The 14,055-nt window shown below is 40.1% G+C and overlaps 1 protein-coding gene across 1 annotated transcript in view; it reads left to right on the forward strand.

Moving 5' to 3' along the window:
• prim2 (DNA primase subunit 2) overlaps positions 1–14,055 on the forward strand; it is a 198,138-nt gene that overhangs the window by 157,158 nt on the left and 26,925 nt on the right. The window contains exons 9-10 of the mRNA XM_043687444.1: positions 12,229–12,355; positions 13,757–13,839. Coding sequence (XP_043543379.1) covers positions 12,229–12,355; positions 13,757–13,839 — 210 coding nt within the window. The remainder of the gene's footprint in view (positions 1–12,228; positions 12,356–13,756; positions 13,840–14,055) is intronic.

Raw genomic sequence — 14,055 nt, forward strand, 5'->3', positions numbered from 1 at the left:
TCCCTCTTTAGCTCCTCAATGTTTCCCGGGGTCAGCAGCTTGGTGTTCAGTTTCCACGTTCCCTTGCCAGCCCGCTGCTCGTCCTGTAGGTGACAGTCGGCCAGCAGGAGGCAGTGGTCAGAGAAGAACACCGGCTTGACGTCGGTGGATCTGACCAAGAACGTTCGGGACACAAACAGGTAATCTATCCTTGAGCGGATAGACCCGTCTGCCCATGACCATGTATATCTACGCTGCGCTCCGTCTGCAGGGGTTATGAAGACGTCGTGCAGCTTGGCGTCTTTGACCGTGTCCATCAGAGCTCTGGACGTGGCGTCCAGTTTACTGTCCCCCCCGCCGGATCGTCCGTCTGCATCGATGATACAGTTGAAGTCTCCGGCCAAAATGACCGGCCTGGACATAGCCAGCAACAGTGGAAGCTGTTGCAGGACGGCCAACCGTTCACTCTTACCCACTGGGGCGTACACGTTGATTAGTCTCACGGGAGCGTTTCTGTAAGTAACATCAGCAACGAGGAGGCGCCCGCCCACCACCTCCTTAACCTCGGAGATGGTGAAGTTGCCTCCCCATAACAGAATACCCAGGCCCGAGGAGCGGTTATCGTTATCCCCCGACCACACTGACGGCCCATGGGCCCACAAACTCGACCATCCGTTGTTCCATTTTGAGGCATTCAGATTGCTGTAATCTGATCATTAAATATCCAGCAGCATAGCCGTATGCTGACAGCTGCTGCAAAAGGCTAAGCTTTCAAAGTAAGTGTGAGGTCAGTTTCGCAATTGATTAACATAGAAACATAGAATAGAGGAGCAGGAGTAGGCTATTTTGTCCTTTGAGCCTGTTTCAATATTGACTGATCATCCAATTCAGTACCCTGTTCCTGCTTTTACCTATGTCCTTTGATCCCATCAGTCCTAAAAACTGGGTCTACATCTTTCTTCAAAGTCTTCAGTGTTTTGCCTTCAAGAGTTTCCTGTGACAGGGAAATATACAGGCTCACCTTTCTCTGAGTGAACAAGTTCTTCTTCACCTTGGTCCTAAATAACCTACTCCATATCCTTAGACTGTGATTTCCAGGTCCTGGACTCACTGGTCATCAGGAACATCTTTCTTTGTTTACCTTGTCTAATCCTATTGGAATTTTAAGGATTTCTATGAGAGCCCTTTGGGGCACGAACTCGTGCAAAACTCTCAATCATTGTCACTTGACACCTACTAGAGATGTTGAATGTGCTGTCAGATGATTTCCTTTGCTGTGTGTTGAATTATATTGCGATACTTATGATTCTCCGAATTGCCTCATGAAGTAACCCACTGCTGCCCCCTTTTTGCTTTGACAAGACCATGCTGATTCAACACCTTTACTTTCTCACACTCATCACCTTCAATACAACCATGTAATCTCCTAGAAGAAGCAATAACAAGAAAACGACCCCAAGAGCCTATAAGAGAAAATCCCTGCAGAATTCCTATCCAGCTCCCCTAGGGAGTCAAAACTGGTCCTTGAGATCACATGGACTGAGAGCTGTATTTACATGCCAGCACTGGATACGTTTTAAGTGGTGGGGAGTTGGGGACATGTAAAATCTGCTAACCATCATTCACACCCCTGCCCATTGATGTGGAGCAGGGGAGTTTGGAATGGAGTTAGTATTGATTCAGTGATGTGCTCATCATATTTAAATGAATAATTAATATCATAAGAAGTCGGAGCAGAATTAGGCCAATCAGCCCATCAAGTCTACCCTGCCATTCGATCATGGCTGATGTTTCTCATCTCCATTCTCCTGCCTTCTCCTTGCAACTGTTGATCTCCTTACTAATCAAGAACCTATCTATGTCTGTCTTAAATACTCACAATGACTTTGCCACAGAAGGCTGTGGTGGCCATGAGTTCCACAGACTAACCACCCTCTGGCTAAAGAAATTTTTCATATCAGTTCTAAAGGGTCATCCCTTCACTCTGAGGCTGTACCCTTAGGTTCTACTCTCATCTGCCAGTGGAAACATCTTCTCCACAGCCACTCTTTCCAGATCTATCAGTATTCTATAAATTTCAATCTGATTTCCCCTCTCATATCCTCTGAACTCTATTGAGTACAGAGCCAGTGTCCTCAACCACTCCCCATGTGATAAGTCCTTCAGCCCGGGATCATTCTTGTAAATCTCCTCTGGACCCCTCCAATGCCAGCACATTCTTCCTTCGATAGGAAGTCCAAAACTGCTCTCACCATTTCAAAGGTGATCTGACCAGAGGCTTATACAATCTCAGCAATACATCTCTGTTGTTGTATTCTTGAAATTATTAGATTAGATTCCCTACAGTATGGAAACAGGTCATTCAGCCTAACAAGTCCACACCGACCCACCCTGACTAATCCACCTAACACTATGGGCAGTTTAGCATGGCCAGTTCACTTGGCCTGCGCATCTTTCGCTTGTGGGAGGAAACCAGAGGAAACCCACGCAGACACGGGGAGCATTTACAAACTCCACAAAGACAATTACCTGAGGCAGGAATTGAACCTGGGTCCCAGTGCCAAACACTGAGCAACTGTGCTGCCCCAAATGTATGCGAACATTGCATTTGCATTCCTAACTGCCAACTAAATCTGCATCTTAACCTTCAGAGAATCCTGAACTAGGATTCCCTCGTCCATTTGCGGTTCAGATTTCCAAAGTCTTTCCCATTTTAGTCGACACCTCTTCTTCCTTTCCAAGTGCATAACCTCACACTTCCTCAAATTGTATTCCATCTGCCACTTCTTTGCCCATGTGCAAGTTCTTCAGCAGCCTCCTTGTTTCCTCAACAGTACCTGTACCTCCACCTAGCTTTGTGTCAACTACAGACTTCACAACAATACCCTCAGTTTCTTCATCCAAATTGTTAATGTGTAATGTGAATACCTGTGGAGCTCCACTAGTTACTGGCTGCCATCTCGAAAAAGAGTCTTTTATTGCCACTCTCTGCCTTTTGCCAGTCAGCCAGGTCAGTACCTTGCCCCTAACACCATGGGTTCTTATTTAGTACTTCCTGTGTGGCACCTCATCAAAGGTCTTCAGAAATCCAAGCAGGTCAGGTCCACTGTGTCTACTTTGTCTAATGTGCTCGTTACCTCCTCACAGAACCCAGCAGGTTTGTCAGCCATGACCTCTCCTTGTGGAAGCAGTACCGACTCAGACCTGTTTGACCTTGCACTTCCAAGTACGTCACAATCTTATCCTTAACAATGGACTTTGGTATCTCTAAAATCAGGCTAACCACTGTTTGTTTTCCTGTCTTCTGCCTCCCTCCCTTCTTAAATGGGGTGTTCCATTTTCCAGTCCTCTGGGACCCTCCCTGACTCGTATGATTTCTGAAAGGTTACCATCAAGGCCTCTGCTATCTCCTCAGCTACTTTCTTCAGAACCCTGTGGAGTTGTCCAGCTGGTCTGGGTGATTTATCCACCTGCAGAACTTTCAGCCTGCCCAGCACCTTCTCCATCGTGATGACCATTACACTCTTCTCCCACTCTCTTGAAGTTCTGTTACGTTGCTGATGTCTTCCATCATGAATAGTGATGCAAAGTATCTGTTCAGTTTCTCTGCCATTTGTTTGTTCCCCATTACTCCTTCTCCAGCTGTGTTTTCCACACATGCACTACCCCTTCAATTCATATAAATAGTTAGCACCCCTAAAACAGCCAGCAACATTCCAGACATTTGTAACTCTCTGGGAGAAGAACAACCACGCAACATCTACTGTATTCATCTTCCTTGAGTTTAAAATTGTCACCAGTCTTTTAAACTAAAGGGGACACTATCTAGCCCTTTAATTATTTCATTCTATCAGGGTAAGTTAACAATCATTTTGATACTCAGAGAGTAAATAAGTAAATATTACTCTTGCAGAAATGTGTAGACCATAAGATTTATTGTTTCTAGATTTAAAAAAAATCTTAATTATGAATTGGAAGGCTGATGGAATGATACAGATCTATGTTGAGAAAACATGGGAAGCTACAATATATGGATTTAATAAATTCTGAAATTTGAGGGAATAGGGATTGGAGTAAAGAAAATTGACTACAGAGCCAGCAAATTTAGTGCAAGTAGATAAAATTAAAACTTTTTCTAAGAAATAAATTTTATTTCATGGGCCTAAGAAGAAAGCTGCAGACAGTGGATGGGTTACCAGTATAACTCCTGAAAGTGAAGAACTGTGGAGGAATTGAAAAAAGGGTAAAAAAGAAAGAAATCAATGCGTATAATCCAAGCTAAATGTGGTTTGAAAAGTTGTAAAATTGAGGGTTGCATTAACTTTGAAATGGTAAAAATGATTAAGGCCATGGCTTTCATGACTAACATAGCAAGTGTAGATCTGTCCAGTTTTAGAAATAAAATGGGGAACTTGTTAGCATTGTTGAATAGGAAGTAAATTAAAAGATCAGAAAATTGGGTGAAAATTTGAGTAAGGAATTGGTGTAAAATGTTTCCTATATATTTTCAAAAGGCATTAGGCAAGACAAGGTGGTACAGTAATTTGTCACTAAGGGACTAATTCCACTTGAGAGCGAGAGTAAAAATATTGGAAATTAATTTCTTTAGACAAAATCAACGAGCAGTAAATGTAATAATTGCATGATCTTTGATCCTGAATAATCGGAGAAAATAAAATATCTAGTGACAACAGAGCAGATAAGCTCTCTGTTCAGAACAATGATCTGGAGATTTGGGCATGCCCAATTTACATGACTTGGTTTACATGACTAACTGACTTGGTTCTAATCCTCCATTACCAGTGATTTCAACTTGGAAACATCTCAGCAACAAAGGGCCCCTGTCCCATTTCTGCAGTACCTGTGGGAAGTTAGTTAGCCATTGGTCTTACCCATACCCTTTGTGCCTCTGACCCCAACATTAACAGCCACATCAACCAAAGCCAGTAGTTCAAATTTCAACTTTGTTTTATTTAACAGGCTGTAGCACAACAAAGATGAATACTTTTCATGTCTCATTTAGTCCTACTAACGAAGTGTAATTGACTAAAGCTGTATAAATTTCAGCTTTTGCTTGTGTAGCTTGCTTGGCAGCAATTGTGCTATGCATTGGTAATCCACCATTGCAGAAATGACTCAAGTAAACTGCACGTTCACTTCAGTCACAACCAGCAAATCTGAAAGGATTCATTTGGTTTGGCTGCAATTGAAAGCATTCCATTTTTGAAGAGCTGTCAAATTAGTTCCACACTCACATTCTTTCACGGTAGCCCTATAAATTTTCTCTTGGTAGTCCTGATGATATGTCCAGATTGCCCAACCAGGCTTTCCCCCTTCAAGTGTTTATCCAATCCCATTTTGAAAGTTGTATTACATTTGCTTCCATCAACTTTTCAAGCAGTGCATTTCAAATTGTAGCTTACTGCACACAAAAAACTTCCTCATCTCATCTCTGCAATTCTTTACCAGTTTATATATTCCTGTGTAATTGTATAGTTCATACTTTTTTAATACTTCTGTTAAATCACCCTTATTCCTTCTGAGCTCTAAAGCGATCACTTAACTCAAGTACTTCATCCCTGATAATTTATATAGTATAATTCTAACTCTTTAATTGCACATACTGTCTGACATTTTGAGTCCACAGTGAAGAAGAATTAGGAAAGCACCAATAAACAAACCTTTGCTGAATCCTAAAACTAAATATTTTTAGCTATTTTCTGGAATCTACTTAGCGATTTTTATATCACTCATCGAGCGTCATTTTCCCTATTTATAGTCTGTAGAGCTTTTGCTTGGTGTTAATTCTCCTGTAGCCAGCATAAAGTGGCTGTCCCAATCTGTATTGGGGAAGTACAGAAAATACCATGTTCAGAAAAGTCAAAAGTACTCTGATTCCTATAATCATTATAACTTAGAGTATTGTGCGCAGTTATGTTCACCATTTGATTAAAGAGATGCACGAGATAAAGTGGAAAAGGGATTAATGAGGATGATCTCAGAGCTGAGATGATTTTTAATATCAGGAACTGTTGAGCAAGCTGCTGCTCAACTGGAGGCTGAGCAGTGACTTGCTAGAGATCTTTAAGAAGGATTTCATAGGGTTAATGTATTGAGGATGTTTTCACTTATGCAGTATACCAAGATCAGGGACTGCAAACATGACAGTCCCTAATAATTCCAGTGGGAAATTAAGGAGAATCATCTTTACCTAGAGTGTGGGAAAAATGTGGACTTCACAATGGTATGAGCTGCATAACATAGTGATATTTAAGGGGGATCTTTAAAAGTACAGTCTTAATTCAATTTGTAGGTGAAAAGTTTGGAAGATTATGTTGAAGGGTGAAGTGAAGAGAGCTAAGTGAGACTCTCAATGTCAACCTGGCACAGACTATTGAGCAAAATATTGTGCATTCTGTGTAATGTATTTTTCCAAGATTTCTGTCCAGATTGATTGGTGATCTAAGCTTCTTGCCCCCAAAACTCCCACTGCTAACTTGTTATAAAGACTGACCCCTCTCTGAAATAGTGCTACCTTACCTCTTGAATCTACTCATGTTTAACTTGCACATTTATTTTCGCTGCTGCTATTCTATACCAAATCAGTTACCCTGACCTGTCTTCAACATCCCCCAAGGCTTATTAATTTGAATGTCTCCATCGCTTTCAATGAGTACAGTCTTAATTTTATCATTTTACCAGTGTATGCTTTATTCTCTAATGCTTGCCCCATCATTTCATTAGCTTTCACTTGTATCTTTTCCATATTAACTGTAGTGTGACAGCCCACAATAATACGGGTGAAGTCTGCCAACATCTGTACAGTGACAGGATGACCTCCTTCTGTCAACACTCACTCTTCACACAGCCCGATGCTCCAATTGAATTTTCAGTCAGTTTGACTCAGTTGTAACAGTCTTAGCATAACCAGAGCAGAAGCTTCAGTGTAGTATGGAAAGAGTGGCACATTATTGAATTCGTTTTGTCATTCCTCTGCTTGCTTTTGCTAGCCCTAATGCAATTAATTATCCATATTAAACGCCATCCACCAATGATCCAAATGGACTTTATTCCCCGTAGTTGTTCTCTATATTTCAAGGTACTAACCCTGTCTGCTATTTTGATACCACCCATAAATTTTTGAGGTGATGCCTCTTCTGCACTGTTTCAGTTAATATTTGAGCACCCAACGCAAGTCTTCACACATCAAGACACTTGCCATTTCACAGGTACACTTGTCTTCTGTCATGCACTCATATTTCCATTCATTGTAACATGTTGCTTACTAAAATTCAGTCCCTTTCTTTGGGACTCAAATCAAAACCTGAGCTAAAATTCAACCTGCATCAATAATTTGTAACTTTATTCAAAAAATCTGTTCAATTGAAATGGAAGAACGTCTCATTGCTATTGTCGGATCTTGCAGTGCTTTCCATGTAATTATCTGTGGATTACTTTGCTCTGAGTTCAGGAAAAGGCCTAAATAAATGCAAATTTAGCCACTTTGTTCCATTATCATTCTATACATTTGTCCACAATTTAGCTTCTGTTTTCCTCTTCCTATCTTGTTCTTGATGGTGAACTCTTGAATATTGCACGTCTTTGATCTATGACTAATTACTAATCTATAGTTAAGCAGTTCCTTCCAGACTCCTCTTGGAATAAGAGTTGCAATTGTACTCAAGGCAATTCATGTTTTCCTCACACCTAACATTCTTAACTATCATAATTACATAGGGATCTTCTCCACTTCAAGCTCAGAAAACAAACATTTTCAGTCAGCTTTAGTGAAAGGTTTTTCACCCCAGAGTCACTCTACAGATGTTACCGTGTTTAGCCTCTGATTGTTCAGAGGTTTCCAACAAAGTTCAGGCACCTATTGTACCTTCGGAGAGAGCTCAGTTGTTTCCCCTCAACCAGCTTGCTCAGTTGTTACACTGGCAGCCCATGGATAGGCTCTGGAATAGGGCTGTGCTAACTTGGAACTATGCCATTGTTCATTCACTATCACTGAGTCAAAACCGTGTGATTCCCTCAAACAGCACTGGGTGTTCCAGCAACATACAGACTGCAGTGTTCCAGAAAGTGGCTCAGTGTTGCCAGCTTAAGCGAAATTAAGGTTTAATAGCTAATATTAGCCTGGCTATGATACTCAAATGAAGAACAAGTAGAACCAAGAAGGGATGTGTGTGAGAAACTGAAGGATTCGCATGATGGCAGGCAGAAGTCCCATAGATTCCTAGATCTGGGATGGTAGCAATTACGATGAGGTGAGGAGGTGTGTTGTAGAAAATAGGAAGAAAGTGAGAACATGCTAACTACTCCTGGCTCATTGGTGTCAGGTATGTGGTAGTGCTGATTGTTGGTAGTAGGAAGAAGGAAGCAGGTAATAAACATTGAAATCTATCTGGAATCTGAGCACTCTACCTCCTTGCACCAATATATCAGTTGAATTTAGAGTTTGAGTTCAGGGAATCGGCCTTTCTAATGCAGCTTTAAAACTGCCTCAGTCTGAATCTTTGAGGAAATGATTGAGCCTGGCCTTTAATACCCAAGTTATAGCTTTATCCCACTGCGAGGAGAACACTGGGAAATAGATGTTCAAATCAACAAAGCTGATGAAAGGAGAAAGGAAAATCTTTCTTTATCCTCACAGAAAGGTCGATCTGTTAAATACACTTCAACGTAAGTGATTACTGGTTTAGAAAAGAAATTTACAAAATGTCTTAAGAACAGGATTGAAGGCTATAAGGGCAAATGGAGACACAGGTGATTAAATGCTGAGTGGAAAATGTACTGTTGAAATGTCAACTGTTGAGCATTCCTGGTCTGTCACTGCACTGGGGGACTGAGGTGCTGTAGTTGTAAAGGTAGCTTGAGGAATAAATAACAATTGTGTACAGCATTGAAGTAGTTAAGATACTGGTGCAGCAATCCAGAGACCTGGACTCATCGTTTGAAGAATGAGTTAATTATCCCCCATGAGTGAAAAGTTGAGAATTTTTTAAAAATGTAAAATTTTGGTACCAGTAAATGTGGATTCTTGGATAACTGCTTTCCCAGACCCCTGCAATGAAGGAAACTTTCCATCATTATCAGGTAGAGACCTGTGTAATGTCGCCTCTCAGTAACATGGTTAGCTCTGAAATGACTGAGAAACCTACTTGGCTGCATCAAACCACTTTGAAAATGTTTATTTATTTCCATGAGCTGTTGATGGAAAAGAACTTTGTTTCAAATAATATTTCTTGCCTACTTCTCGTGCTCTTAACCAATAACAGTTTATAAATTGACAACCTTTATGGGAGCTGCTGTTTTGCTGTTGCTGTCTTGAACTGTAACGTGACATTACCTACTTTACTAGGCATCAATTCAGATCTTTAGAATGTTTCCTCATATGGGTGTTATTTAGTTGTCAAAACTACCAATCAATTGCTATTCAAACAGGCAACTTCATAACAGGACACATACCAGCAACTGTGTTCCTGATCAGATGATGTAAAAGTGATACTCAACTGTATTTGTTCCATTATGTTGTTTCTTTTTGAAGCAGAGGTGCCAATAATCCAAGTTTAAAGAAGAGAAATCATTTTAAAGAATTTCAGAACTTTAGTGTACTGAAGATTGACACACCCACAATAAGGACTTCAGATTGTCACAGCTTGCTATAACACAAAAGAATTCTTCCCAGTTCCTGTCCATCAGTAACTTCAAATGAGTCCTCTGACTAGAAGCCAGTGGAACCTAGCACAAAACTTTATAATTCTCCAAATGTGATCACCTAAAAATTGAAGACAGGGTGACAGCTGTCTATGTTTAAATACAAGACATGGACAATATCCAATGCTGACAAGTGAGAAGCCAACATTTATGCCACACAAATGCCAGGCAATGACTATCTCCAAAAAAACCCATTTAACCACCATCTTTTTGACATTAATGACATTACATCACTGAATACCACAGTCAACATCATGGTGTCCTGGGGGTTACCATTGACCAGAAACTCATTTGGACTGACCATTTACATACAGTGGCTAAAAGAAAATTGTAATGAGTAACTCATCTGACTCCCCAAAGCCTGTCCACCATCTACAAGGCACAAGTCAGGAGTATGATGGAGTTCTCCCCATTTGCCTGAATTAATGTAGCTTCAACAACACTCAAGAGGCTTGACACAATCCAGAACAAAGCAACCTGCTTGTTCACAAGCATCCACTCTCACCACCAGTGCTGTACTATTTACAAGATACACTGCAGAAATTCACCAAAGATCCTTAGTCAGTACCTTACATCCAAATTGTTTCTATCTAGAAAAATAAGCAGCAGTTACATGGGATCATCATGACATGCACGGTGCTCTCCAATCCATTCACCATCCTGACTTGAATTTTTATTGCTATTCCTTTATCTGTCCTTCACAATATGGGGATAGTTTGGGTAAAAAACATTGAAGTGTTCAATCAGCCAAGATAGTGTTGAATGGAGAAGGAGCTTGAGAGACTTGCCAGTTCTTTTTTCTTTATTTATGTCACATCGAGACCACTGATTCACAGGTTGAATTTGTTAAATCACATGTTTTAAAAATGCGTTTATTTGGATTTTTGCTTGTGCTTTGCAATTAGAATTTGCAATTCAACAAGCTGTCATTTTTTTTTTCTTGCTTAAACAAAACACAATCTCTTCTTTTGAACTAAAAATATACTCTCTGCTAGATGTTAGGATTAATTATGAAATATCGATTTGCCCATTTCAATATTTTGTCATGCTTAATTGTGGGAAAGATTCATTTTTGAAATAAGATTGACTATAGAAGAGAATATCATGTACTTCCATGCTTGATTAAAAGTTTGATTGGTATTGTAACAGTTGTTGCAGGTACCTTTTAAATTTAAAACTTTCTTCAAACTTGTGGTGGGTCATCATTGGATGATATCTGAATCTGCCTCTCGGCAATATCTCCTTACAAAGTATTGGTTCTGTCATTGTTGTGTTTAGCAAATAGTTCTTTACTGAAAGAGATAGGAGGACGTGTTGAAAATCTAAGGAAGAAATTCCTTTTGCAATTTATGAAATTGTCTCCAGAATCCAGTTGCAATTATGTTGCCTGCACTTGTTCAAAGGCCCAGAGAATACAGAAATAATTTTATATAATGGTAAGTATATCGAGTTCACCTCCACAAGAAGTGGTTGAATAAATAGGGGGAGATGGTGGTATAATGGTCATCCCTCTAGAGGTTAGTAATACACTGACCCAGGCAAATGTTCTGGGATATGAGTTTGAGCCTGACTGGCAGCTGGCGGTCAATTTAATTTGCAAAACCTGGAAATGAGAGTAAATCTCAGTAACGGTTAACAGGAAACAATCATTTGATTGTTGTAAAAGACCATTTGGACCTCTCGTATCCTCCTGCGTCACAGAGGTCTACAGCATAGAAAAAGTCCCTTTGGCCTGTCACAAAGTGGTCACATTGGGGGTCTGACCCCATAAGACCATAAGAGATAGGAACAGGAAAAGGCCATTTGCCCCTCAAGACTACTCTGCCGTTCAGTTGGATCATGGCTGATTCAACATTCCTCATATCCACTTTCCTGGCCTTTCCCCAGAACCCCTGACTTGCCCTACTGATCAAGGATTTGTCTATCTCAGCATTAAATATACACAAGGGCTCTGCCCCCACAGCACTCTGTGGTCATCACAAGGTGATCACACTAGGGGTTATAATCCCTGACCATCATGAGGTTGTCACGCTGGAATTCAGATCCTGACCATTGCTGCACCAATTACTTCACTTCCAGTTGAGCACAGGTCACTCTTCATTTTCAGAATTATTTTGACTCTTGTACAGTTTGATGTTTAATCTTCAAATGCTTTAAGATACTTTTATTAGTAAAATTGTTTGAAATTCAAAAAAACTGCACAGAAAATATTTTATTAATTTGTATCAGTGGTTATGTAGACTGTGGTACATAGTTGGAAGTGTTTGGCCTAAATGGATATTTCTTGTTTTGATTCTTTTCAAACATCAGTGTCCTGCAGAAGATAAATATTACATGGTAATTTAGTCCCAGGTGTAGCCCTCTTTAGAAATGGGTCCTAAGTTTGTGCATCATTTTGTGCTGTGGAAACATTCATAATTTAATCATCTGTATTGTCCACCTTGTCCCAGACATGGGCGTTTTATTTATTACAGTACACTGCACTGAATAATGAACATGCACACATTTCTATTCTGATTTGTCATCTAGTTTGATAAATTATATGCCTACAATATACGCCACAGTTTTGGAAAAGAAGGCAAGAGGACTGACTACACACCATTCAGCTGCATGAAGATCATTCTGTCAAACCCGCCAAGTCAAGGGGATTATCACGGTGAGTTCACAAGCTGGTCACTGTTTCTTGCTACTTGATAGGACCTTTCAAGGTAAGAATGGAAAACATTGTTTGACTGTCAGTCAGTGTTGTTCTGCTTATGCTTCATTACACTTTTGGCTCTTCCTTGCTCCTGAATGAGGTCAGCCAAGAGGTTTTCACTCTGGCTGCTCTTCACTGCACACTGTTTTATTGCTGGCATCCCAAATGTTTGAGATGGACATCATGCCGATATCTCTGGCACGTACAAGTGACTCAGTAAAAACATTAAGAGAGCCATATGGCATATGTTAGTTTTACTGATACGCAGTATTGTTTCTCTGACATGGACTGATTCATTTATTTCTCATGGCATGACAGTACTTCGCTTGCCTGCCAACCTGACATTGGGTGGAAAGCAATAGTATCCATCAGGTATTTCAATGAGTGCCCCATATTTATGTTAAATGGTGTTTCAGCTTCCCAAAACTATTTGATGAAGACCTTTTAAGAGTATTACATAAAATTAGGTAATATGAAATTGGAAGTAATATATTACCAAGAATTCAGGATTGTTTAATGGACCAAAAAATTACGAATAATTGGATTATTTTCGGGTTGATGGGCTGCAACTAGTGGGTACTGCTGTGGACTTCTATTTACAACCTGTGTCAGTAACTTGTGTGAAGGGACCAAGTGTGATACTCTATATCTAAGTCTGGGGACTGCTGAAAAAAGAAACACTGATGATTTTTTTCACCTTTAATTCTAATCAGAGTAAATGCAAAAACACCAAAATGTCAAAGGGAGCATCAAATTATACTGCATGAATAAAGGTTGTGATCCGTTGAGGTATTGCCTTGGACAATACAATCAATCAGAGAAGATTTGCCAACTCTTCAGCACCTTTTCTCATGCCTTATAAATTGTTATTCCTTTTGAAATTTGGCTTTGTTACAAGCACCCTGATGAGTCCAAGACAGAATGCTGGTTGTGCAAAGTTAGGCAGGAAAGTACATAGTGAGAAGGATGTACAGAGGCTCTGAACAGAATCAGCTTTCATTATTTCTCCAACTGACCTTTTGTCTCCAATTTTGTACTTCCAGCTGTTCATGAACTCTTGTCTTTCCATATTTCCCTTTGTTTCAAATTTGGCAAGCCTACCTTCAGCCACCAAGTCTCCCCTTTTCTGGAATTTATTTTTTCAAAGCCCTCTGTCTTGCCTCTACATAAGATCCAACTGTTGACAAGTTTCTTAGTTATATCTTCTGTTGGCTGGCTTCTTTGCTTTGACTACGCTTGACTGTGAAGCACATTGGCAGTTTTGTTTGAGGCGGGCTGTATGATCATCTGATAATTGAATATTACATTAATTTATAGCCGTCTACTGATAATTTTATTTCTAACTTACTCTGTTTTCAGGCTGTCCATTCCGTCACAGTGACCTTGAACTTCTGAAACAAAAATTGCAGACCTATAAAATTCCTCCTGCAGGAATTGCTCAGGTGAGTGGTTCCACGCTATGACCACCAGCCCATCTGATACTTCTACATGTCTGCTTCTTCTTGCCATTTTCTGATCAATTGTTCAGATGCAGCACACACTTGCAGAATATTGAAAGTGAACCCTGTAAACAAACTTCCTTTATTCTTAAGATGTAGACACCATTAGTAAGGTCTACATTTATTATTTGTTCCCATTTGTCCATAAACTATGTGGCT

This window comes from Chiloscyllium plagiosum, chromosome 3, assembly GCF_004010195.1.
Source record: "Chiloscyllium plagiosum isolate BGI_BamShark_2017 chromosome 3, ASM401019v2, whole genome shotgun sequence".
Taxonomy (NCBI): domain Eukaryota; kingdom Metazoa; phylum Chordata; class Chondrichthyes; order Orectolobiformes; family Hemiscylliidae; genus Chiloscyllium; species Chiloscyllium plagiosum.